Source organism: Lynx rufus, unplaced genomic scaffold (genome assembly GCF_022079265.1).
Source record: "Lynx rufus isolate CCGP_SWC_20201006 ecotype Redwood Valley unplaced genomic scaffold, mLynRuf1.p SCAF_1, whole genome shotgun sequence".
NCBI lineage: Eukaryota > Metazoa > Chordata > Mammalia > Carnivora > Felidae > Lynx > Lynx rufus.
Window position 1 is genome coordinate 8,779,733 of NW_025814823.1, and position 25,792 is coordinate 8,805,524.

General features: G+C 44.4%; 1 protein-coding gene across 3 annotated transcripts in view; it reads left to right on the forward strand.

Annotated features, from left to right (window-relative positions):
• The window catches only part of MTUS2 (microtubule associated scaffold protein 2), a 374,790-nt gene that overhangs the window by 303,258 nt on the left and 45,740 nt on the right, over window positions 1–25,792 (forward strand). For all 3 annotated transcript variants that reach the window (XM_047078256.1, XM_047078267.1, XM_047078275.1), the window contains one exon: window positions 12,789–12,855. In XM_047078256.1, the coding sequence (XP_046934212.1) occupies window positions 12,789–12,855 (67 nt within the window). The remainder of the gene's footprint in view (window positions 1–12,788; window positions 12,856–25,792) is intronic.

Below are 25,792 nucleotides of genomic sequence, written 5' to 3' on the forward strand. Positions count from 1 at the left end.
AAGCGTCTGACTTCAGCCAGGTCACTATCTCGCGGTCCGTGAGTTCGAGCCCCGCGTCAGGCTCTGGGCTGATGGCTCAGAGCCTGGAGCCTGCTTCCGATTCTGTGTCTCCCTCTCTCTCTGCCCCTCCCCCGTTCATGCTCTGTCTCTCTCTGTCCCAAAAATAAATAAACGTTGAAAAAAAAAATTTAAAAAAAAAGTAAATAAATGTTAAAAAAATTTAAAGAATAAAAAAAGAAGTGGAAATTTGCTCTCTCACTTCCATTTCCCATTCCCCAAGGGTAGGATGTTCTTATATGAACACTGTGCATTTTCCCAAAAGCTTTCTTCTAGACATATACAAATATGTACATGGGTATAGTTTTGCTTTGTGTTTTATAAAACTTTATGTTCTCGCTCAACAACGTATCATCTTTCCATACAGTGGACTGAGCCATCCAGGGGCCCCAAGATAGATGTACATTTAAAATTCTGATAGGAATTTAATTTAAATAAATAAACACAAACATACAATTTTGGTAAGGACAGCTATATTGCCTTAACAAAGAATTGCTCTAAGTTACGTGTTAGTTTTTTGGTGTTTTGTTTTTTTTTTTAGTATCATTGATATACAATGTTTACCTGCTAGCTTTGAAGAAAGGTTTAAGCTTACTGTTTCAAGTTTCAGGCAGACATTTCAGTCTGTTCATGTTTGATCGCTGACATCCTTGTCTGTCCAACCAAATTGAAATAGCCTGTGCTCCTTAATTAAAATCTCCTTGGGAAATCTCAAGTTAGTAAAATTATCTAATGTTACAACTATTGTCTGCTCATAGTCTTAGGCAAATTTCGTGGGCAAAGATGTGATTGTTTATTTCTGCAGATGGTACATTTCAGGATCAGGAGTTCTCCTTTGAGTTACCAGGAAATACAAAGTTACCTCCTAAACGTTTGCATCTTGTTCTTTTAAGATTACATTAAAAAAATTTTTTTAAAGATTACATAAATGTATTTTTAGATACCACGTCTCTTCTGAAAAACAAACAAACCTTTGTCTCCATCCCCTTCTCTTTTTGATTTTTAACGGTTTGAAAAATTCCGAATTGCCTGGAAAGATCAAGCCCTCTAAGGCTTTTATGCTGATACCCCCAGGAGAAAGACGTGCCCCAAACCCCGATTTTAATTACTTAAGCCGCTCGCGTGGTTTGTGAGTGTCGGCCTGGGCCAGCGACTTCACGAGTCTATCTCCGTTACAAAGATTTCATCGAATCGGGCAAATTTGTTCGTGGCCCACGAATCTGAAACTGAGCCATCGCGGGGTGGGGGGGGGGTGTTCCCGGCGGCGACCGGTCCCGGAGACCAGGAGTCGCTGGAGGGAAGACCGCGCCCTGCACCCTGTAGATGTCTGTACTTGCCGGGAACGCAGAGAGCCGCTATTCGCGCAGAGCCGAGTCCCCCCGGGCCCCTGCCGTAGTGCTCAGCCCCGAGTACTCCTGGAAGACCGGGCTCTTCTTTTGTGTTGGCTGCGTCCTCTCCAGGCGTGTCTGCGGCGCGCAGAGGCGCGGCCGCGCCCGGGGCGGGTGGGAGCGGCGCGGCTCCCGGGAAGGGCGGGCTCGCCGGCCTCCGGGGGAGCTGGCCCCGGGAAATGCTCGATTGTTCTGCGACGACTGACTTGCCTCCATCGGAGGATTCCAGTGGCAAAGTGACCCTCCCTTCCCGGCTGCCGCCCTGCCCCTCCCCGCTGCGGGATCCTAACGCGGCCGCCGCGCCGCGCTCCTCCTCCCGTTCCCTCGGGCTGCGGCTTCCTGAAGTTATTAGGAGAAATAAGGTAGCCGAGGGGGCCACATGGAAGTTGTGACAGCTCCCGGCGGCGCACCCCTCTCGCCAGAGCCATCACCTCGCCTTAGGAGTCAGCCGCTGACACGCTGAATGAAGGAGGGCCCGTTGCCAGCCAGCCTGCCGGGATGGGCCACGGTTGCTGCAAGCCTTATAACTGCCTTCAGTGCCTGGACAAGACGGTACTTTGCCTTCCCTCTCCCCCTCCTCCCCCTTCCTTTGCACGGGCAGAGAGGAAGCCTGAGCCGGCCGCCTCTGTCCCTCTTCCCTCGCGTGGGTGTGCGCTTTGTTGGTGAGCCCCGGGCTGCCCTTGCTGGTGCCCGTGTGCTGAGGTGTGAGTGCGGTCCGCAGACGCGGTCGGCCTCACCTACCCTGCAGTGCCTTACATAATTCCCTGTCCCTCCAGTCGCACAGGCAGCTGTTGCATATTCCCGAACCCCGTAGGGCTCCGCGCAAACGTCTTGAAATCCGGAACGCCGAGAAAGCCTTGGAATATTCTTAGTGCATTTTAATGTACCCGTGAAACCCCAGACGTTCCGGCGGGGAATTGAGCTTAGCTAGGCAGGCTTCTTCTGGCCGACTGCTAACTTCGAAAGTTTACCACTCGTCTCTACCAGCGGCACCCATCCTTGCCATTTACATTCTTAGGGTCAGAGAAGAAAGCACCGGTAGGCTTGTCTTCGCGGCGCTTCTTTGCGTGGCATAGGGGGGTATCCCAGAGAGGTGAAACCTTAAGGAGCCGGAGAGGCCAAGGGTGTGTTCAAGTCTTCACTGGAAGGAAGATTCACAGCCAGGGAAAGGGAGGCTAGAGCAGGAAGGAGCAAGCCAGAGCGGTGTGGTAATTCCAACACGAAGCCTTTCTTTGCTTTTGACATTTGCCTGTGAGCTCACAGAGAGATGGGGGAATGATGTGTTTTGTTTTTTTTTTTTTAACATTTATTTATTATTGAGAGACAGAGAGACACTGAGCATGAGCAGGGAAGGGGCAGAGAGAGGGGAAGACACAGAATCCGAAGCAGGCTCCAGGCTCCGAGCTGTCCGCACAAGAGCCGGACGCGGGGCTCGAACTCACAGACTGTGAGATCATGACCTGGGCCGAAGCCGGACGTTTAACCCAGTGAGCCACCCAGGTGCCCCTGGGGGATGCTTTTAATTTCACTACTAGAAATATGTTGGCAGGAAATCTTGTCTCTGTGATTTTTTTTTTTTCTCACACACATTTGGATTTTTCCAAGACGCATGAAATGGGATTTAATAAGGGGTTGAAATTGCCTCTTTTCTACCCACGTGGGCAGCAGCTACGTAGATAGCTTGAGGTATCATATGTGACCAGGTGAAGGAAAATAAATAGCTTAATATAAAGCTCATTACAAGGAGGCCACTTGGGAACATCTTTCTTATCAGTGCTGTTTGTGAACTTTGACCTAGGAAAATTGCACTGATATTTTAAAAGTTACCCACCCAGTACTTTTGTTCCAATAGGAGTAACTATTTCGATGGGTTTGGCTTCGACTACCATGAGTGCGAACTAAAATATTTATATGTACATTTATGAGCTTTTACCAAATAGAAATAAAAAACATTTGCACTCAATTGTCTACAAATCCAATATTGAAGCGATGAAGCCTTCTTTCAAGAGAAGCGGTCACAAAAAGGTGTTGAAGGAAGCTTTGTAACCATAGTTATAATAAAAGGGAAGGGTTTTTTTTTCCATGCACGACAATATTACAATGTTCCTCTTCCTGAGTCGTGGTACAGAAGTTTTAGAAATAGAAGCTGTAATCTGCAGACCTTTGAGAAAATATAGTTTAAAGTGAACTCCTCCTCCTTTTTTGTTTCAGATCAATTTCTTGAAAGTAACTATCTATTCCTGTGTCATGTTTGAATGTGGAAATGTTGGGAGACAACTAAGTAATACTTCATCTCTCCAGGCAGAGTGATGTTTAAGTAACTTTCAAATGTTTCAACTTTAAAACTCCAAACATAATACAGACTCTTCTTTCCTGATGAAAACTTAGTGTACATATCAACTTTCTCATTATGTGTACCCCCACATTTCTTGACGTGTCTTTTGCCATAGTTCAGAGTCTATTCCCCTGGGAGGTTTTGAAACTGTAAATTCACAGGTGCTCATGTGAGGAATTGAGGATTTCCTTTTTTAAGATTAAAAAAAAGTCATTATTTTATTTAGCCGTCTGCTTTTCAGGGTACCTTCACAGGCAGTATGCCAAAATCACTTGTTTATTCAGCGGTCACCTATTGGGCCAGGCGTGGGATGCGGAGAGCGTTATGGGATTCCGCTCCAGTCTCCAGCCCCTTTAAATCCCACGGTAAAATCCATCAGTCTGTTCATGAGCTCTAACAATCCCAACATCAACGTTGAAAGAGGCCTGATAAAATTGTTGATAAAGTTGTTTCTGCTTACTTCAGACCAGCCTCATAAACCTTAAAAGAAAAAGAAAAAAAAAAAAAAAGAATTCCTTAGAAGTTTATATGGATACAGGATTTAAAAACTCAATTTTGAGACCCTAATTGTGAACTGTTAAAACATTCTTAATTCTAGTGCAGCTAAAGATGTTCTGAAAAGAGTCAACGGACAATTAAAGATACTTTTAAGTAATAGTTTCAGAGATAGGGCTAAGAGATATAAACCTGAGATGCTTTCTTAGCATATTCATTCACTGGGAGAAACTACAAAATCTTGTCTAGAGTTATTCAATGAATGAAAATGTGTTAAGTGAATAAATGGTTTTTAAAAGCCGATTGTGCTTTATGTATTTTCACCTCTTCAAAAAACCTATTCGTTGACAACATTTCTTGCCGACTCACAGTATTTATAATATCTATCGTCCAGTTCTGATGGGGGCTATCAAAGAATTCTCCGAAGGGCACAACCTGACCTGTGGAGTTACCAGTTATTCCTTGGGTTGTACTTTCACCTTTTCCAGAGCAATTACAAACGGGGTAGGCAACAATAACACATGTAGAGCAATTAACACATTAGTGCAAGCCTGGAGTGTGAAAGTTATGTGGTACTGGCCGGACCTGTTTCTGGAATCTAGTGAAAGAAGAAATCCCTGCTGGAATCCTAGGTGAGGTTTCTTGGAAAAAATGGCACATGAACCGCACTTTGAGAAAGGGGGTGGAGTTTTAATGAACTGTGTGAGGAGCGGGAATGCAATTCTAAGCAGGGAGTGCATGAGGAAAGGTACTTTAGCCCAGTTTGATGAAAGATGAGCATAAACACAGTAGGAAATCCAAGCATAGAGGGAGTGTGGGGAAATATTTTCCAGGCTGAAAGCCAGACCCACGTTTTTTAACTGGAGTTGCAAGAAAGTAGAAATCCATCTTGGGATTTGAACAGAGAGGCAATCTGTGGAAAGACTCACTCTGTAGGTATTTTGGAAAGGAAAAGTGTGACCCAGAGAGGCCATTGGAACACCCCCGATGGATTTCAGAGTCTGTTCACCTGTGGACTCGGCTGGTCCAGGATCAAGCCGGCCGCTCTGCACACACAGAAACTCCTTGCCCTTAACCTTCCAGAGCTAGTCATTCTTAGGAATGTTGAGTTATTGAGAGAAATAAATTAGATGTAAACTAGAACGCCAACTTGTTTTTTAACAGTGAGAAATGCAACTGACAAATGGTAACAAGGCTGATAAATACGTATCTCTTTTTAGAGTCAAAAATCTAGCTTCGTAAGAGGCTTTGGTAAGAATGCAATCTGAGCCAGCAAGTTATGGTCTTTAGGCATTCGGTGGCCTCAGAGCCTATATGTCCACGTCCCATCACCCCTCTAGCTAGAAATGCACTTGAGAAGGCCTGTATGATTGTCACTTGCCTGGGTGTCTTCTAAGGCTCCTTTTTCTCCCTCTACTACAAGTCACTTAGTCTTGCTCCGTCCCTTTAGGGGTTACTTTGCATATCTCCACCTAAACTTACATGCATTGATGTTAATCTCAAAGGCTGGTTTTATTTACCTTTCCTCTAAATTCTTGGTGGGGGTGGCAGTTAGGAGAAGGCACCTCACTGTTCCTCCCAGGCATCTGGCATCTGACAGTAATAAATTTGGGAAGGTAATAAGAGAAAATCCGAGAAGGTCAAAGAACCTCTGAAGTGATAAATAAATGGATTGAAAATCATGGCACTGGCTAATCTTCCTTTGTTTTGCTTACTCTGAGATCCAGAATTTCCCAGCATTGCGTCTTTGGATTCACATTCCTTCACCTTGGGCCCCATAAGACTCTGTCCTTTCTAGTTGTCAGTTGATAATCCGGGTGGGTTATGGCATTGAGTTATTAAGTGCGGCTTCTTAGGCAGCTAGATGTTTTGCGATCACAAATGCACAGGAAAAAGATCAGAATGATGCACTCTGAGTTTATTCCTTCTGATTTCTTTTAAAACAAGATGTGGTTCTGCTTATCTTTCATACAAGTAGACAATGACATGTATTTAAGAATATTAAATGTGAATGATACTTGCCTTGACCAGTCTCTATTAAATTTGTACTGCAGAGGAGAAAAGCTGGTAGAAAAATACACTGGCCTGTGTTAATTATATGTGAAAGAAATAATACTTATTGAAGAAGTCAAAGCATGCCGTCAGCGCTGCTTTAAAGCCATAATAACTGAAATGAAAAACAAAAGGTCAGTCCACCTCCCAAAGGAATTTTCCACGGAGCTATATTATGAATCTAGCCAAGCTTCACAGTGTTGATACTGAAATTGAACGCAGCATTCGCAAACGGTGGTCTGAAAACAACACAGAAGCCTTGGAGATGTCACCTTGTGGCTGGTTCATCTTGAAATACAAAAGAAAGTATTTCCGTATTAAAACAGGGTTCTGCCATGTAGAATTAAGCCCTCACCTGAACTCACAGAGCCATGAGTGAAAAGCAATATTGTTTCCAGGAAGAATGAAAAATTCCTTAACCCCTTTGTGATTTCATGTGCATGTATGTATCTCACTTTGAATTTCCAAAAGTCACAATAAAAAGGATCTGGAAGTTTCTTCAAATAGCAGAATTCTGTAGGTTTCTTCTTTAATTCCCTGTATGGTTCTTTTGCTTAGCCTGTGAAAAGGTGGCCTAGCTTTGCACGGTTGAATTTTTTTTTTTTTTTTTTTTTTATCTGCATTGACTCCAGGGCAGGCTAAAAAGATAGGAAAAATTAGAAATTTGTTGGGAGTCTGTGGACTTACATGTATATATTTTTTAATGTGTGTGTGTGTGTGTGTCTATTTATTTATTACAATTAATTAATTTATTACCAAATTACTATTTTGACGGTAGAGTACTGTTCCATTTATCAATTCATTTCTTTTCAACAAATATTTGAGGGCCCAGTACAAACACTCTTTCTTCTGACTCATCATATCAAAGTCACATCATCTTGGGCACGTGTGTGTCCTTTTAAAGAAAAATGTGGTGGGGGGAAGCGGGAGCTGATCAAAACACTTAGAAACTGCAGTGAAGTTTACAAAATTGTCATCAGTCCCCCTTGTAGCTGATCAAGTGCCCCTTCAGGGTGAATCACAGACCAGAGGCAGGAGCATGGCAAGGAAAAGAGAAGGGCCCATATGATGGGGGTGACCCAGGCTCCCGGAAATAGCCTCAGGTGCTGTTTAGGGTCACAGTTCTCTTGGCTCTTGCCTCGGGTGCTCCCACATTCCTCCTGCTCCTTCTTCCTCTGGTCTCATAGTAACTAGTCTGTTCCTTTGGTTTCCGATTTGAGGAGGAGCTTAGGGAGCTCATGTCCAAGTGTAGAATCACGTGGGTGACGCTAACAAAGAGTGGCATTTTCACTCCCTGTTACCACCAAGTTCTCATGGGTGCCATCAACCAGCTGAACAGGTAACTCCCATTGACGAAGCATGTTGAAATGACAGAGTGTGGCAGGCCGGCTTCGGGCTTGGCCACACATCCAGTTACTTGAAGTCAATGGCACGATTAGCGGTTTGTAGGCTTTGCCAGGTTTGTGTAGCTAGGAGAGATTCATGGTGGCATTCGCAAGAGTCGCTGAGCACCTTAGCGTGGAGAGCCATATGTGAGAAGTACAGGCTTCACTGTGCCAGACTTGCAGCGGTGTGTTTAGGGCTAGAGGTAGAGGGGGAGAGTTGGATGTTTCATGGGGATAGCTCATCTCGGATTCCATCTGTGAATACAGCGTATCATGCTAAAAAGAGTAGAGAACTCAGTGTGCAAAAGAGAGGTACGTGACCAAATAAAAGAGGTGCATAAGAAGACACAGCTGTTGGTATGGGGCTTGGATGAATGTTCTCCAAGGGTCCATTTCCAGTTAAGCCTGTCCTAGAGTAAACAGTAATTTTAGAGGAATGGCCTTTTAGACTTTGCGATTTCTGGACTGTATCACCGGGATCGTTTGGATGGTTAATACTGAGTTCTATTTTTAGACCTTTAGAGTGAAAGCAGGAGCTCGTGCTTGGCACCAGTTAGGAATTTTCCACTCATTCCCCATGTAGGGAAGCACTGATCTCACACTGGGCCGTCAGAGGGGGCCGTGCTCATATTTCAGTCATCCCAACACGTCATCGCGCTGGACTGGCTTAGGTTGGGGAGCGAAGGGGAATCGTGGCATGAGACCCTTTCAAAGGGAGTCTTTGGGGCCGCCTTCCTCCTGTGTGTTCAACAGAACCTAACGGCCTTGCGAGATCACCTTTGGAATCTGTTGAGCCATGATGGATGACAGAGAACTTGAGGCAGGAGGAGAGAATGGAAGGTTCCTTGAAGTTCACTTCTTGCGTTAAGGAAGAGAGTTCCTGCAGTCCTGTTGTTGTTGACTCACTCCACTGCAGGGCAGCACTAGTCATTCTGGTTTAGCTTTCAGGAAACAAAGAGTAACTTAATGCAGAAAATTCATAAATCAGAAGGGTTGGTATCATTTCAAAAAGAAGCACTTAAGAAGAAAGGACTGTCGCCAACCCACACAGGCTGGCCTTAGCGAGCAGAGCTGGGCTGAGCCAGCGTCTTCAGGAGGAACGGATTCACAGGGGTTAGGGATAGCTGATGGGGAAAGCTGAACAGCTGCCCTCTCAGAAGTTACAGCCTCAGGCAGGCCATGCTGGAAGTGTACTGGCGAGCGGCCGACAAATCCATACCATGGGCAAAGGCAGGTGGTTCCAACGGTGGGATGGGGTGTGAATGCAGCCAGGGAATTTTTTTTTATTGAAAAAGTGGTGAGGAGCCGACACTGACCACCGATAAGTGCTCCTGTCCAGTCTGAGAACTGGTGCCGTTTGGATCCTGAGGCTGTGTCTGTAATAGACTCTGGCTTCACCGCTTCCCAGCCAGTCGTGCACGGGCGGCTTGCTTAGCCTGCAGCTTCAGTTTCATCCTCCACGCAGGGAAATAGAACCCAGCACCCACCTGACAGCCTCACCTGGAGGACTAAGTGAGGGAAAGGGCCTACCCAGCGCTGTGCCTCACGTTCGCGAAGTGTTTGGAAATGTTCACACTAATATTAATGCTGTCATTAGCTACACCTTACCAGAGTTTCGTTGCTTACCTTGACATTTAAGCCTTCAGGTTTGTTGCTAACGTTTAACAGCCAGTCTTTCCTCGGTAAGCCATCTGATGACTGTAGTTTGAAACTGCAGTTGGCTTTATAGACTATGCTTGCAAAAGGTTGAGGTCGAGTTGGGTTCTCTTCCTTCACTCTTTCCCCGTCACTGTCTCCCCAGATGGAGAGGGTGCAGGGTCTATGGTCTCACCCGTCCCCTTCCTATCTCCCCTTCCATCTCTCTTCCCATCTGCTCCCTTTCTTTTCTTGGTCCTTTTCTTTTATTCTCTCACTTGTGTCTCCCCTAAAGCGAAGATGGGTGGGTCCAGCCTGGCTGTCAGTATTAGCGGTAGCTTTTCACAACAGTGATTCAGGTCTGAAGGTTGCCCATAATCTTTACCAGAATCAGCACGGTCTCCTCACTGGGCCTCCAAGCCACTCCTTCCCCAAATGTCTCATTCTCCTGTGGCCGGAAAGTGTAGAGTGATTTACTGTGATCTGGGAGATCCCTGGGTAGGACACTGTTCACATCTGCCCAGGGCTTCTTTCCGGGGTGGGGGTGGTGGGTGTTGGGAGCTGAGGGAACTGTTGGCTCATGTTAGAAATCAGAGTTGGTTTGTGGGGTTTTGTTAAGTTCTGGTTGTTCACTGCCTAACCTCATCTAAGTCTTTGCATCTGTCAGCACTCTGACTGTGAATACTTTAATAATGCTATTTTGAGACTGATAAGTACAGTAGAGTTAACCCTTGAAGAACCAGGGATTGGGGTGCTCAACTCCTGCACAGTAGAAAATCTGTGAATAACTTGTGACTCCCCAAAAACTTCACCGCGAATAACCCACTGTGGACCAGAAGCCTTACTAAGAACAGTTGATTAACACATTTTGTATATTGTATTATATGCTATGTTCTTATAATAAACTAGGGAAAATAAATTATTATTTAAAAAATCGCAAGGAAGAGAAGATACATTTACAGTACTATACTGTATTTATTGAAAACAATTCGAGGGGCGCCTGGGTGGCTCAGTCGGTTGAGCGTCCGACTCTTGATTTCAGCTCAGGTCATGATCCCAGGGTTATGGGAGGATGAAGCCTCACATCGGGCTCTGTGCGGGCATGGAACCTGCTTGAGGCTCGCTCGCTCTCTCTCTCTCTCTCTCTCCCACTCTTGCTCTCTGTCTCTCTCTCTAAAATAAATAAAATTTAAAACAATTTTTAAAAAAGAAAAAAAATTGGAGTGGGAGTGGACACACCCAGTTCAAACCAATGTTGGTCAAGGGTCAGCTTTACTTCACTTCTCTGGCTGTGCTCAGGAACTGAGGATTAAAAATTATTATTCTTATATATATATATATATATATATTTTTTTTTTTTTTAAGTAATCTCTACACCCAACATGGGGCTTGAACTTAACAACCTCGAGATCAAGAGTTTCACGCTCTACCAACTGAGCCAGCCAGGTGTTTCTTGATAGGAGAAACAAGTTAATTTTTTCACTAGTTTAAGATCCTTTCAGGGTGAATACAGAAAGCTAGCCACTCTGGAATTCCAGGTTTTCTTAATTTGTAGTAACACGTTGAAAGTCAGCCGGCCACATTATGCTGTGTTGGAGCAAGCAGGGAATCCCTGTGGTCTATCTGATTAGAACACTTCCCCAGGTATCTAGACTTCGAACTGAGAACAGAATCAGGGCAGAGCCATGAAGGTATTTTCAAAAAGCAAAACAAAACAAAGAATAGAGCATAAGAATATGCCATATTCCTAAACACATTTAGATCGTTAATGTGGATAAGACCCTAGTATCTATAGGATATTAGTCATTTGCAAATAAAATGAAAGAAAAGACTTCTAAGAACAACTAACACTTATAAAGAGCTTGCCAAGTGCCAGGTTGCATATATTACTTCTAATTACTAATTACTTTGCATATATTAATTTCTTCAACCCTCTTTATAACCCTGTGCAGCGGGCTTGGCATAGAGGCAGCATCCCTTAGTGATTAGGAAACTATCTATTCTCGGGTGTGATTGCTAGACTTCAGATTTAGGGAAGGCAAGGATGCTGAGGGCTGGGATGGAAGGAGAGAGCTTTATGAATAAAATGGGGGCCCACCGTCCCTCAACGGATGCATTATTGCTACATTATTCTTAAAAGAACCATGAGCTAATCCTTGTTGATGCCCGTGACTAAAATAGCTGTCAGTTTATTACACAAATAGAGTTTTATTTGGGTACTATGAAATTATGACATTGTGTAGCAAATGCCCTTTGGATGACCTGAGACCGTCCGTCCCATCAACCCAAAGTAGCACACGTGTTACCTAGATCTGCGTGTTACCACCACCCCGCCCCCATTTTTTCCTTTTTTTTTAATTGAGTTTTTTTTCTTCACGGCGAGTTTCATGACTTCTTTCATCCTTGAGGTAGGTTAACAGGTTCTTTGGAGGTGCTGTAATCAAAGTCAAAGGAGGTTAATCAAGAAAGAACATTCACAAGACCCTGATGATATTCATGCTAGAGATCTGGTACAATTTTTAGCTTCAACTCCCTTTTTGGAAATGTTTGCTTTGGGAGCACATTCTAACCGAATGAAGAGACTTTCTTTGAAGGCCTACATTTTTGGTATCTCTAATGTGAAGAGAATTGATATAGCACACCTTTTCTAGTTATTATTAGTAACAATAAAATCATAACAAATGTAGCTATTTCTGGTGACTCAACCCAGATTACAAAGTCAGCATATCTTCAGGTACCTCTCTGTTTCATGTCATAGAATATATATGATCTGAAAACAACTCAGGGGCCGTGTGGTTACAAATGGTGTCCTTTGCCCTTAATAGTACCTCACGTGGGACTTTTCGTCTTGTTCCTTCTAGTGATGCACACAGTGGAACAAAAAAACTTGGAAACCTTAAGTTTTGGTGTTGATCTCATTACAAAAAAAAAAAAATGTTTCACGTTAAGCTTTCTGCTCATTACTTATTTGGTAGCCGACCACGTACATATGGACAGAAGGGTACGTGTAAGGAGACAGTTGGTAAAATTAGCATTCGCCCGTCAGAAGAAGGTGGTGTGGATGTTTTCATGCTCAAAAATCTCATACTAGTGATAATAATTAACGGTGTGTAATAATACATAACAGCTGATTACCATGCAGGGCACAGACGTGCAAAGAAGGGATTGTAGGTTGATGTATAAACGGTGCAGTAGAGTGAAAAGCACGAGCAGGGTTATTATTATTAGGTTGCGAGCTTTGTGATTTGAATGTGATACAAATGAATGAGTCGGACTTGGCTTTGTAATTTTTTTTTCTATGCTTATATAATGAGAAAATTATCTCCTTAAGGGCTAGACTCATAAATATTTGCTTAATATGATTCATTAATTAAACATGTCACAGGGGCTTATCTGGCGTAAAACTAGGGGACTCTCGGTATCCGTTTTGTTTTTTTTCAGAATGAAAGTGCCCTTGTGAAAGAAAAAGAGCTGTCAATCGAACTTGCAAACGTCAGGGATGAAGTTGGTAAGTAGGGCATGGAAAATGAGGAACGCCAAGAATGTCTTTTCCTGATACCTGTGAATGTGCAACAAAAGCAGTTACGTCTCACGTAATCAGCCAGGGCAGAGCTGCCTGGAAAAATGAAGCATCTCACCCAGCACAGTGGTGCGTTGGTGTGGCCTTGCAGGGAGCCATAATTTTTACAGCTCTGTTGTTACAAAGACAGCTTCATAACAGTTCACTAATCTGGCCTCGACTCCGCTCTTCGCAGATGGCGGCACACACCTCCGTCTGCGTTGTGAGCCGTGACCACAGCCCCTCCGTCTCGGTACCCCCGGGCAGGCAGAGCTCCCAAGGAAGCAGCACAGCTTTGCTGGGTAACACGAGGCGCTCTCTGCACTAGATCTCTGCAGACATTCCAAGGCTTCCTGCCACCACAGGCCTCGCCATGAAACACTCTGTGATATAGAACAAGACCAGAAACACAAGCCTGGGTGGATTAAATATGCTGGGGTCTGTGTTGAAATTCCCACTCACCTTTGGCCAATAAAATGGCAGAGCTCAGTCTGAACATGGAGACCTGGCAAGTGATGGGATGATCCCCAGACCGGGGGGTGTCATGGAGACGGGTGGGCTTCCACACTCTAGGCCAAAGATCAGAGCACGTATTCTCCACGTTCCAATTTCTCGATCTCAGTTCTCTCTTGAGGTTCCGTTACTGTGTTTCCTCAGGAATCAGTCAGCAAAGGGAACGTCAGCCTGGCCTATTCCCCTCGGCCTGCTGTCTTCTCTTTACAATGAGTGTATCTCCTCCATCCATTGTGGTCCTGGGGGCAGCCTGCCAAGTGCCAGTGGGGCTCCCTCCATGAGTGAGGGGACTGGGACGGTCCCAGCCGTCCTTGGCAGGTGGCACAGCACCTTTCCTTCCGGCCAGCCACGCAGAGAGGCTGTGGCTGGTCCTTCCGGCAAATAGCCGTGCGAATAGGCGTGGAAGCTGAAGACCAGACTTCCCTGGGGAACATGGGTGCCGAGGATGTGCAGCGAACTGCGGAGTGATTTCCAGACACGGTACCCCCATCACCCCTCTCTGTTTTTTCCTTTTTGTTTAACTGAGCTGTTGGGTTTTTTTTCCTTCCCTGCGAGTTTTGTGACTTCTTTCGTCACTGAGGTAGGTCAACGGTGGGCTTTTCTCCCCTCTAAGGCCCCTGGGGGAAAGCAGTAAATAACGGTCCCTCCTTCCCAGCCTCACCTGTGAGTGGTCCGGAGCAGCAAGGTGGCCCCGTGCCCCTGGCCATCCCCGGATGAGGAACCCAGTGCGTGAACCCAGGTGTAGGTTTCCCAAGAGAGGTCTGGCAAGAGCAGCAATGGCAGAACTTACAGAGGAGCTCTTGGGAAGCCGAGGGCCACGAGTGTGCGTGAAATGGATGGGTTTTTAAGCTGGGGTTTTGTTTGTTTGTTTGTTTGTTTGTTTTTGAGAGAGCACAAATGGGCATGCAGGCAGAGGGAGAGGGAGACAGAATCCTAAGCAGGCTCCGTGCTCAGTGCGGAGCCCAGTGTGGGGCTTGATCTCATGTCCGTGAGATCGTGATCTGAACTGAAATCAAGCGTCAGACGCTTAACCGACTGAGCCACCCAGGCATCCCAAATGGATGAGTTTTTAGATTGTTCTGAGAGTGAATGGTTCTGAGCATGGACTTTGCAGGCCAATGACACGGGTTCAGGTAGGGCCAGTTGGCTAACCTCTCTGTCCGTCAGGTGTCCTTTCATAAAAAGGAAAGTCGGTTAAAGAAGATAATGCTGATAACGCAGCCCGAGGAGGAGACTCTCCTAGTAAGGTGTGTAGCACCTTGAATCAGAAAATAGAGGACAGAATCTTCCATTGTAGCCTGAATTCCTCCCCGGAGGGATGTCTGCACGCCTGCGGGCAAGCTTTGGATCTGGGGTGTGCACCCTGACCCAACTAGATAGGGCATGCCGAATCCAACCCCGCTTCCCTCGGCCCTTTCCTGAAGCTTCTGAACGCAGCAGGAACCACGCAAGGATTGCGCTGAGTTTTTGTGTTTCGGTGTTATTTGAGGTCTGCATTAGTGCTAAGAATAGAACCAGAAGTCATCTGCCAAACGAATAAACCACGGGGTGAGGGGAGAGGGCGGAAGGCCTAGGTAGCCCCAGGGCCGGGGCCATGACACCCAGCACTGAGCCCAGCGGATGTTTTAGCAGCCAGCACCTGAGCCACTGCAGAGCCTGCGTTTGGGAGAAGGCGGACACTACACTGTGGGGGTCTACTATTAACTGTAAAGGCCACAAGTTCTGCCCGGTTTAGCGTGGCCGGCAAGGAACACCCTTAAAGGGAAAAGAGAATTAAGCTTATAAAGCTGGCTTTTGAGTGATCGTCTGGAAAGAGAGATGGGCGAGAGATGGGCGATCCTATCTCCTTCCCAGCATCCCTACCCTCATTTAGACCCCTATCAGCGGGGTCAGATGAGGGCTTCCGGAGCTGGGAGCTCTGAGGAGCTCTGAGGGGCTGTGAGGGGCGTGGTGGGGGTGGGGGGAGCTAGAATTTCCACGTGTGAATTCAGGCATGGAAGAGGAAGACGCTGCAAAAATCAGAAGAGTTTAGCAGCATTTACTGTATATCCCCAGAACAGGGCTGGCCTGTTCCCCAAATCTAAAACCTACTGCTCAAACTTTTCATATGTGTTAAAATGCTGCCCTGGAATCTACCTGTATCTGCTGGTAGGCAGCCGTCCGTTGTTTACATCCTTGCTGTGAAGAAATGCAATCAAAGGCTTCTAGCATCTAGCCAGGATCACCTTGACCCGGGGGTTCTCAGCCCTGGTGCATATTAGAATCACCTGCAGTGCTTTTTAAACTAACGGTTCCCAGGACCTCTAAGGCAACAGAATCAAAATATTTGAGGTTGGAGCCTAGGCTTTTCTTCTTCTTCTTTATAAGTGTTTGTTCATTTTTGAGAGAAGAGAGCATGAGCGAGGGAGGGGCAGAGAGAGGGGGGACAGAGGATCTGAAGCGGGCTCTGTGCTGACAACAGCCAGCCCGATGCGGGGCTTGAACTCACGAACCATGAGATCATGACCTGAGCTGAAGTCGGACACTCAACGGACTGGAGCCACTAGGCTTTTTTTAAATTTAATTCCCAGATGTTCATGAAGTACAGTGAAATTTGAGAACCAATGAACTACATTGAAGGAGTGAGGATTTCGATTTGGGCCAAGGACAGGGAGGGGGGCGGTAGGGAATTTGGGGTAGGTCTGGGAGGATGGGGTCCCCTAGTCGAGTGCTGTGGGCAGCCTGAGGGCCTCGGGAGAGAAGCCCAGGAGGGAGGGGAAAGGGTGCAGAAAGGAAAGATGCAGAGGACATATCCCACCTGCTCTGACATTCCCCATGGAGTTGGCCTGGCTCCCAGAAGAAGGGAAGGAATATCATCTTCCTTCCTTCACCTCGGCCTGTCAGGCTATAGGGCTGTCAGTCTCTGAGTCCGCTCCCAGCTGGGTTAGACGGGCTTTTGGGACCCGACCACAGAAACTAATCCCCTGGTGTATTTGCTGACACACTTCATATTTACAGTACGTTCCCAACTGGGACATGTCTGGTGAAGGAGCTACAGCAGAATCCTGTAGAAGGTGTATTACCCCAGTCAGAGATTTTGATGTGTGTTACCCACGCCAACGGAGGATTCTGATTATAATCATTTTTAAGTAGAACTTGCTGGCAGTTGATTTCAAGGTAAACTCTGAGACCATCTCCTACCGAGCACCTACTGATGCCTGTTGGCCCACCGCACGTGCACGGGGCCAACAGATGCCGTGACCGTTTTCTGGCATTAACCATTCTGCACATCTGTGGAAGGAAAACTATTTTTTTTCCCCTCTCCACGTATCAAAAAAACAATTCACGGGGCGCCTGGGTGGCGCAGTCGGTTAAGCGTCCGACTTCAGCCAGGTCACGATCTCGCGGTCCGTGAGTTCGAGCCCCGCGTCAGGCTCTGGGCTGATGGCTCGGAGCCTGGAGCCTGTTTCCGATTCTGTGTCTCCCTCTCTCTCTGCCCCTCCCCGTTCATGCTCTGTCTCTCTCTGTCCCAAAATAAATAAAAAGCGTTGAAAAAAAAATTTTTTTTAAATAAAAAAAAAAACAATTCACAATGGTCATTTAATAGTGATAAAACATTTAACCATGGGGCACACTAGAATAAGCCACTCCTCTCCTTTGAGCACTTAGATTTGCCCCAGTTTTTTGCTATTATTTGCAGGATTATGCAAATTACTTTTTTCCTCTTGTGTCATTTTCTTGGAAATCTAGTCTCAGAGTGTGGACAGATTTTGGATAGAAATTCACATTTGTTCTAAATTCATCTGTATGTGAAAGATCCTTGATTTTTACTCTATAAATCAAGATACAAGATGATGGTGGATTTAATCTCAGTGTAGATAAAGAAGAAATTCCATCACTACTCCTCTCTCCCTTCCTCCCTTCCCATCCCTTTCTCCCTCCCTCTCTCTCTCTCTCTCTCTCTCTCACACACACACACACACACACACACACACACACACACACACGCACCTGAGAAGAGACACGTAATACCCAATTATGTACCAGGGTGCAGTTTGAGATAGAGCATTTTGTGGTCCAGGAGTCGAGTCCTTGGGGAGTGGCTAAAATTGCCATCATCTGTGTTACACCATATGTGGATGTGAAGACAGGGATCTCTGGTCATCCTCTTGAAAGCTTCTCATGCTTGAGTCACCCTTCAGGGAGGATGACTCTTACCTTGTGTTTGGAGTTGGCCTTAATTGGGTCTGTCCTTGGAAAAGCCAAGCTACAATGATTGTGGGATGAAGGGCATTTTAGATCCCCAGGGGACCAGAAACCACCACATCCACGGGGAGGAGGAGTCAAGATGCTAGAAATAGATATAATATTTGATTTTTTAATCACATTTTTAAAAAATTTCCAGAAAATGTAGTTCTTAAAATATGAGCCTCAACTTTTGGATAGAGTGACATTCTCCAAATTTGGAAGTCAGGTATTGAATTATTGAAGGGTCCTGCTTATAGTTGTAAATGCTGAAATGGGTTTATATGACGTTCCTCCTAGACGCAGGTTATTTTCTTTCGAGACCTTAGGCTTCGAGTTGTTGACGACCATCAGGTGGATGTTTATGGTTCTCTGTCCAGCAAAGCTGCCTTATTAGGAACACTGAGCCTTAAAAATGTATGAATTTAAAAAATAATTAATAATTCATAAATAATAATGTATGAATTTAAATCTGAATTAGATGAGCTCCACCAGAGAAAAAAAACATATGCAGTGCATAGCTGTATCTAAATGGAGCCTTCTGGTTCACACGCCCAGGTGCACTGATGCTCTCTCAGCCAGACCCGTCCCAAGCCAGACACACGCATTTTATCTTTCTGCAAGCCTCAGACTTGCGATGGGCTTTGCTTTTTTCTCTCTCTCGAACTCTTTAAAAAATACTTCACATGAAATAAAGTTTTAAGACAGCGAGCGGCGTTTAACAAGGCAATCATTCTGGCAGAGTTTCTCAGGTATTATACAGAAAGCTAAATTATTAAATCCACATTTTGAGTATTGAAATCAAATATTGTTGAAATCAAATCACATTCAGCTTATTGAAACAAAGCAAAGAAAACCCCAAAAACCTGGATATTTTCTATAATATCCAAAAAGAGATACTAAAGAATTCTGAGAACTTTGATATATATATATATATATATATATATATATATATATATATGAGAACTTTGATATATATATATATATATATATATATATATATATCTAAGTTTGTGACAGTAAGCACTAAATTGTTATTTATTATGCTCTCAAGTTCCTAACTAGAATAAAATGTTCAATTTCATCTCATTTATAACTAGCAACACACACATACATATACACACCACTGGAAGGGTATTTGTGAGATGATTTTACCTTTCAAGGTTATATATAAAATGGCTTCTAGTTTTATGACCATAAGACCTTATGTTTATATAGTGCTTGTACTTACCAAGCTCTGTTATATGATATGTCTTATTTATTTATTCAGATGACTGAATGAAGTAGGTGTTGATATCTTTATTTTATAGGAAATTGGGGTTCTGAAGGATTAAGGGACTCCCCTAAGTGCATACAGCTGGTTTGGGCAGAGTCAGGTCTTAGGCCCAAACCTGGAATTCTACATACAGTGTGTAAGTTTACCATGGCTTCCCCACCCCCACCACCATTTCTTTTTTTTTTTTTTTTTGGTAATTTCTAATTTGAAAAATCAGGTAAAGTAGCTGCTTCTCCCAATTCCGTACTTTCCCACAAAACCATGATAGACGTTAGGATGAATCTGTCTAAACATGGATGACAGTGTAATTAATTACATAACACAGTGTGATGGTAATTGGCCCTAGGCTATATCCGTTAGGATTGAGTTCAGGACAAATAACAGATTCCGCCCCCGCCCCCCAAATTATAACTTAATCAAAGTAGAGTTTTATTTCTCTCACGTAAAAGTCAGGAGGTGGGCACCCAGGGACAGGTATGGCTTTGCTCTACAAAGTCTGCAGGGCGCCAGGCCTCTTACAGCTGATCATCCTACCGCCTCAAGATGGTGGCCCTTCCTTCACGGCCCAGTGCGGTGTTTGGTGCTACAGTCACCATATCTCTATTCCAGGTAGCAGGAAGGAGGAAGGAACGGACAAAGAAACCGAGAGAGTGGGTCAGCTCTCTTTGAGGGAAAGTCCCAGGATTTACACTTCGGTTTATATCTCATTACCAGAACGAAGTTCCAAGGCAAACCTTGCCATGACACAGACTGGGAAATGTGCTCCTTATTTTTTCTTGGTGACCTTGCCCAAATATTATTCTATCACTACGAAAGAAGGGGAGAGTGTATATTGAGGGTTGTTAGCCAGCCTGTGCTATGGGGCCCCCATTGCCTCCGTCAATAAGATGGAGAGAACAGTCCTGTCACAGCAGGCGAGTGAGAACAGAGGAATCTAGCAGAGTATTTGGCAGAATAGTGGGGGCTCAGTGTGTTATAATTACCTTACATGTCAGATTGGATTCTGTCTGCCTTCCTCGCACAGCTTTAAAAAGACCCAAGTCAAAATGCAAAACCAAGAAGATATCTCAGAAAAAATAACTAATCTCGGGATCACAAAAATATAATGCACACTTTCTGATTTATAAAAATATCTCTTCTAAGTACACCAATTAAAAGACAGTTTTGTCAGATTGGATAAAAAGAAGAAAGTAAGGCGCAGCTACGTGTGGCTTAAAAGAAACCTACTTCAAATATAAAGACATAAATGACTTAAAAGAAAAACGGGAGGAGCGCCTGGGTGGCTCAGTCTGTTGAGCACCTGCGTCTTGATTTTGGTTCAGGTCAGGTCCAGGGTCGTAGGATCAAGCCCTGTGTCTGGCCCCATGCCAAACATGGGGTCTGCTTAGGATTCTCTCTCTCTCTCTCTCTCTCTCTCTCTCTCTCTGCCTCTCTCTCTGTCTTTCCCAAAAATAAATAAATAAACTTTAAAAATGAAAGTAAAAGGATGGGGGAAAGATAGGCTCCGCTAACACCAATGAAGAGAAAATTAGAGTGTTGAAGTATCTATCTTAATATCACACAAAGTAACCTTCAGACCAATAGTATTATCAGGAGATAGTGATAAGGGAGTTAGCTCACCAAGAACACATAATAATAGTAAATATCTATGTACTTAACAATAGAGCTTCAAATAACATGCAACCAACATGGGTAAAACTGAAAGGAGACAGAAACAAATCCACGTGTAAGTTTAGAGACTTCCCTCTTCTCTCAGTATCATTAGAACAAGGAGGCAGAAAATCAGTAGGGATACAGAAAACCTGAATAACACTGTCAACCACCTTGACCTAACTGACCTTAATAGCACATTCCATCTGACAAGCAGAATATACGTTCTTTTCAAATTCACATGGAATACTGAGCAACATAGAACATATTCAAAATGTTAACATAAACAACCTTAACAAGTAGAACCATAAACAAAACCTTAACGAGTAGAATCGAAACCACACAAAATGTTCTGGACTATAACTGAAGTAGATTGTGAATCAAACACGAAGATATCCAGGAAAACTCCAAACATTTAGAAATTAAACAGCGTACTTCTAAACAACCCACGGGTCAGAAAGAAAGCCACACAGTAAATTAGAAAATGTGTTGAACTGAATGAAAATAAAAATCCAACATATGAAAATCTTTGGGATGCAAAATTCCCTCTGAACCGCAGGGTTGGGATCTTGTTAAATTTGCTTGACAATTTGGAGGAGACCCAGTATGGGCTGTCAGTGTCCTCAGCTCTCTGGTGGGGAGATGAGTGTATTTGAAAGGTTTGATCTAGTAAATTTAATCTGCTGTCAGAAATTTGAGCATGACCGTCTAGCTTCGCATATACTACTTCGTCTGCAAGAGGGACCCCACTCAGCATGACTGGGTTCTGGAATTACACACCCCTCCTATAGGGAGATGATATTAGGTCTGAGCTGGGAAAAATTCAAACCAGTAATGTCAGCTGCCATGGTTAGATTTTATTCCAGTGGATGTCATTGTAGTTTTCTATCCCAAACAGGTGCCTTACCGATGCACAGTCTGTGACTCCCTAAAATGTATACTATTTTATGAATAAAGGTAATTTTCTTTCCTGATATGTGCTAATATTTTTCAATCTGTGGGCGTCATCCTCAGCTAAGCTGAACTGACTGACTCGAATAGATCAGGATACCGTAAACGACCCTGTGGGCAAGCGGCTTCTTGAAATTCAGAATCTGCTGTTGCCATGTGTCTGTAAATGTAAAATGTAAGAGAAAGCTAATATTTATAAATCTAATATTTAAGGTGGGGTATGGTTTACAAAGCCCTTTCATTTGTTATTTAATTTGATCCTGACTAGGAGGTAGTAAGGTAGATAATACCACCACTGTTTTAACAATGAGTAAACATTGCCTATACAAAGTAAAAGCAACCCCAATCACATAACTGTGCGGAATAACAGAGCTGGGTCCTCTTGTCTTATCATGATCATAGCACGCTGCCTTTGTGTTGTAAGATCTCAACTGATATCGAGGGAAGATAATTCAAAAGACAACAACAACAGCAAAAAAAAACAAGAGAAAGACATGACCTGCTATAGCTTTAACCTGAAAATTGCTGAAGAGCATTTTGCAAAATATGTGTTTTAAATGACAGTCACATACAAATTCGGTGAGCATAATCGCTTCCCACTTGTGAATTTCTCATACATGGACTGTCTCTTCTTTTTCTTTGTGTCTTGTACCCTGGCTCAGGGCTTAGCATGGTCAATGTGGACCATTCACTGCTTCATTTTATGAATTTGACTGCACCCAGGAGAGGTGCCCATTAGCGCGCCAGGAGTAGAAGAGGAATGTGGCGAGGTCTCTGACTTTGGGGAACCCCTGTGCATTGGAAAGACAGACGTAAGCAGCTAATTAAAATCCAGTGTAGCAAGTAAGATGCTCGAGGTGTGGGAGCTCAGAACAGGGGTTGTAACCCGGGCAGGGATCCAGGAAAGGCTGAGCTGTATTAAAGGAAATGAAGGACTCAGTGAAGAAGTGATTCTTCCATATACCTAATCAATTACAGGAACAGCATTAATGCCACCATTCACTCGGTCTCTCCTTTGGGAAATGGGAAAAATAGTGAAGACAGTTAGGTTTTCCATGTGGCCATCCCCAAGAAAAGGAATGAGTTTGTGTTTATGAAACTCCTAAAGTTATTTGTGTAAAAAATGTTTGTTTGGGATATAAAACTCAAGTGATTTGCCTTTCACAGATTTTTTTTTTAACGTTTGATTTTTCTTGTCTAGTGCCACGATGAATTCTTCTCATTTATTCAAATAACCGCAAATGTCACCAGGGCAACCTTCAGGTATTCAAGAGTACTGTCAATCTATTTGCTTAATTTGGCAGTTTATTTAAACAAAGTAAGATAGGGGCGCCTGGGTGGCTCAGTCGGTTAAGCGGCCGACTTCGGCTCAGGTCACGATCTTGCGGTCCGTGAGTTTAAGCCCCACGTTGGGTTCTGTGCTGACAGCTCAGAGCCTGGAGCCTGCTTCAGATTCTGTGTCTCCCTCTCTCTGCCCCTCCCCCATTCATGCTCTGTCTCTCTCTGTCTCAAAAATAAATAAACGTTAAAAATAAAAATTAAAAAAATAAAGTAATACATAAATTGCAGTAGATTGCATACTGATGATTCAGGTCACTCTTTTTGATCAGAATTGCACTTTTTCAGCCAGGTTTTGGGGAAGTTAATTTTGGTGAAGAAGAGGAAAGCCAGACCAATTCAGCCCTGCAAGCAACCATGTAAGGACTTAATAGGTTGCAGTAATAATGAATCAGATCCTGATCTCAGATCTCCTAAACACAACAGTCTTTAAAAAACAAAACAAGGGGGCGCCTGGGTGGCACAGTCGGTTAAGCGTCCGACTTCAGCCAGGTCACGATCTCGCGGTCCGTGAGTTCGAGCCCCGCGTCAGGCTCTGGGCCGATGGCTCAGAGCCTGGAGCCTGTTTCCGATTCTGTGTCTCCTTCTCTCTCTGCCCCTCCCCCGTTCATGCTCTGTCTCTCTCTGTCCCAAAAATAAATAAACGTTGGAAAAAAAAAAATTTAAACAAAACAAAACAAAACAAAACAAAACAAAACAAAACAGGGGTGCCTGGCTGGCTCAGTTGGTTGAGTGTCTGACTCTTGATTTCGGCTCAGGTCATGATCCCAGGGTTGTTGGATTAAGCCCCGTGTAGAGCTCCACACTGAGCATAGAGCTTGTTTAAGATTCTCTCTTCCCCCTCCCCCCGCCCTTCTCTCCTACTTGTGCTCTCTCTCTCTCCCTAAAATAAAATAGTAAGTAAATAAGTAAGTAAATAAATAACAAAACAAAACAACCAACAACAGCTAGTGATAAGGAATGTGGTCGGAGTTTCGCTAATCAGAATGATGGTTCCAGGCGGAGGGACCCGGCTGGCAGCTGAGTCCGGGCGGTTACCTTGGTGGATTTACTTGGCACAGCTTGTTTTGTTTCCTTTGTTAGTACACCAAGAAGGGCTCTGACTTTCAAGGAAGCGCTTTTAACTAAGTTCACTAGAGCTTGATACGAAAACAAAAATGCCAATTTGTCAGTTGACGATGACAAATACATCCCCCCATAGGCAGATCTATCTAGAAAGCTAAAATTCTAATCAGAACACTGCATGCTGGACCAAACTTGATGTGCTGTAGATAATAATGGCATCTTGGCTGAGATAGCCTTGGGCAGTCATCTCCATGACTTGTGCTTTTCTGGGACCTCAGTTCTTAGAACCTCTTCCCATGGGAGGAGACGGAGCCTCTTAGCATCCCTTGGGTGCTTGTCTGGACTTTTGCCTCCAGCCACAGTATGGTACTGGGCTTCCCACTGTACACAGCTATAGGACAGACAAAATATATGAGGCACCTGTTTCCAAACATTGACAATAGACACTACAGACCTGTGGCCCTTGGGAAAAGGGAAGCATACTAAGTGGATCCCACATTAGCCCCAGCTTTCTGCCTGGGGCCGCTTCCCAGACCACGGCACAGAGAGGTGCTCCAGGTCGCGGCCACCATCTTGCTAAGCTGAACGAGCAGATGCCAAAATTGAAGGGGTTGGAAATTGTGGGGCTGAGCCTGGCGAGGAGTAAGCTGAGCGGAGGAGGGCCCCAGGAATTTGTGCCGGACTTCCCTTGTGTTTTTAGATGAAGGGTAGGCTGTGTGCACAGGGCAGTCTGGCAGAGGACGGCTACTACAGGGCTGGGAGCTGAATGGAGGTACCAGAGGCTGCGGAGTGCTGGGAGACATTGGAGCTCCAGCCCAGAGAGGGTGGGGAGATCTCTTGAGCAATCCATTGATCCCTGAGAACAGCCAGGCGTTAGGAGTAAGGGCCATGACCTAGATGGAGTAAGGGTCTCTCTAGGACCAAAGACAGACTGAAATTGACCCACACCAACAAGAGTGAAACCAAGCCTGACAGAATCAATGGAGTCTGGTAGTTTACCTGCCGGCAAGCAAAGCTCAACATCATCAAGGAAGCTCCTTAGAACATATTATCCATTACGTTGAACATATATATATTTTTAAATTAGACATACAAAGAACCAGGACCCATAATCAAGGAAAATACTAGCCAATAGAAAGGGGCATTGAAATAACTCAGGTGTTAGAATTAGCAGATCTAGCAGATAAGAAATTTTAAAAACTATTATAAACGTATTCAAGCATTTCTAGAAAAAGAAGAACGTAGTAAGTAATCTGGTAGGGAAACACAACAGAGAAATGAAAACGATAAAAAAGAACCAAACGGAGGGGCGCCTGGGTGACTCAGTCAGTTAAGCATCCGACTTTGGCTCAGGTCATGATCTTATGGTCCATGAGTTTGAGCCCCGCGTCAGGCTCTGTGCTGACAGCTCAGAGCTTGGAGCCTGCTTCAGATTCTGTTTCCCTCTCTCTCTGCCCCTCCTCTGCTCATGCTCTGTCTCTCAAAAATAAATGAACATTTAAAAAAAAAAAAAAAAAGAACCAAATGGAAACATTAGAACCCAAAAGTATAAGCTCTGAAATGAAAAAGTCACTGGATAGGCCTCACAGCACATTGGAGACTGCAGGAAAAAGGGTCAGTAAATTGAAGAGAATCAGGAGATATTATCCAGTCAGAAGAACAGAGAGAAAGATTGAAACTAGGAACAGAATGTGCATGACAAGTGGGTAACAGGTGTGTATTTGGATTGGCAAAAGGGAATAGAGAAAGAGAGAAATTGGGAAGAAAAAATACTTGAAGAAATGGTGGGCGTAGACATCCTAAATTTGATTTTAAAGAGCAACCCACAGGGCGCCTGGGTGGCTCAGTCTCTTGAGCGTCCAACTTCGG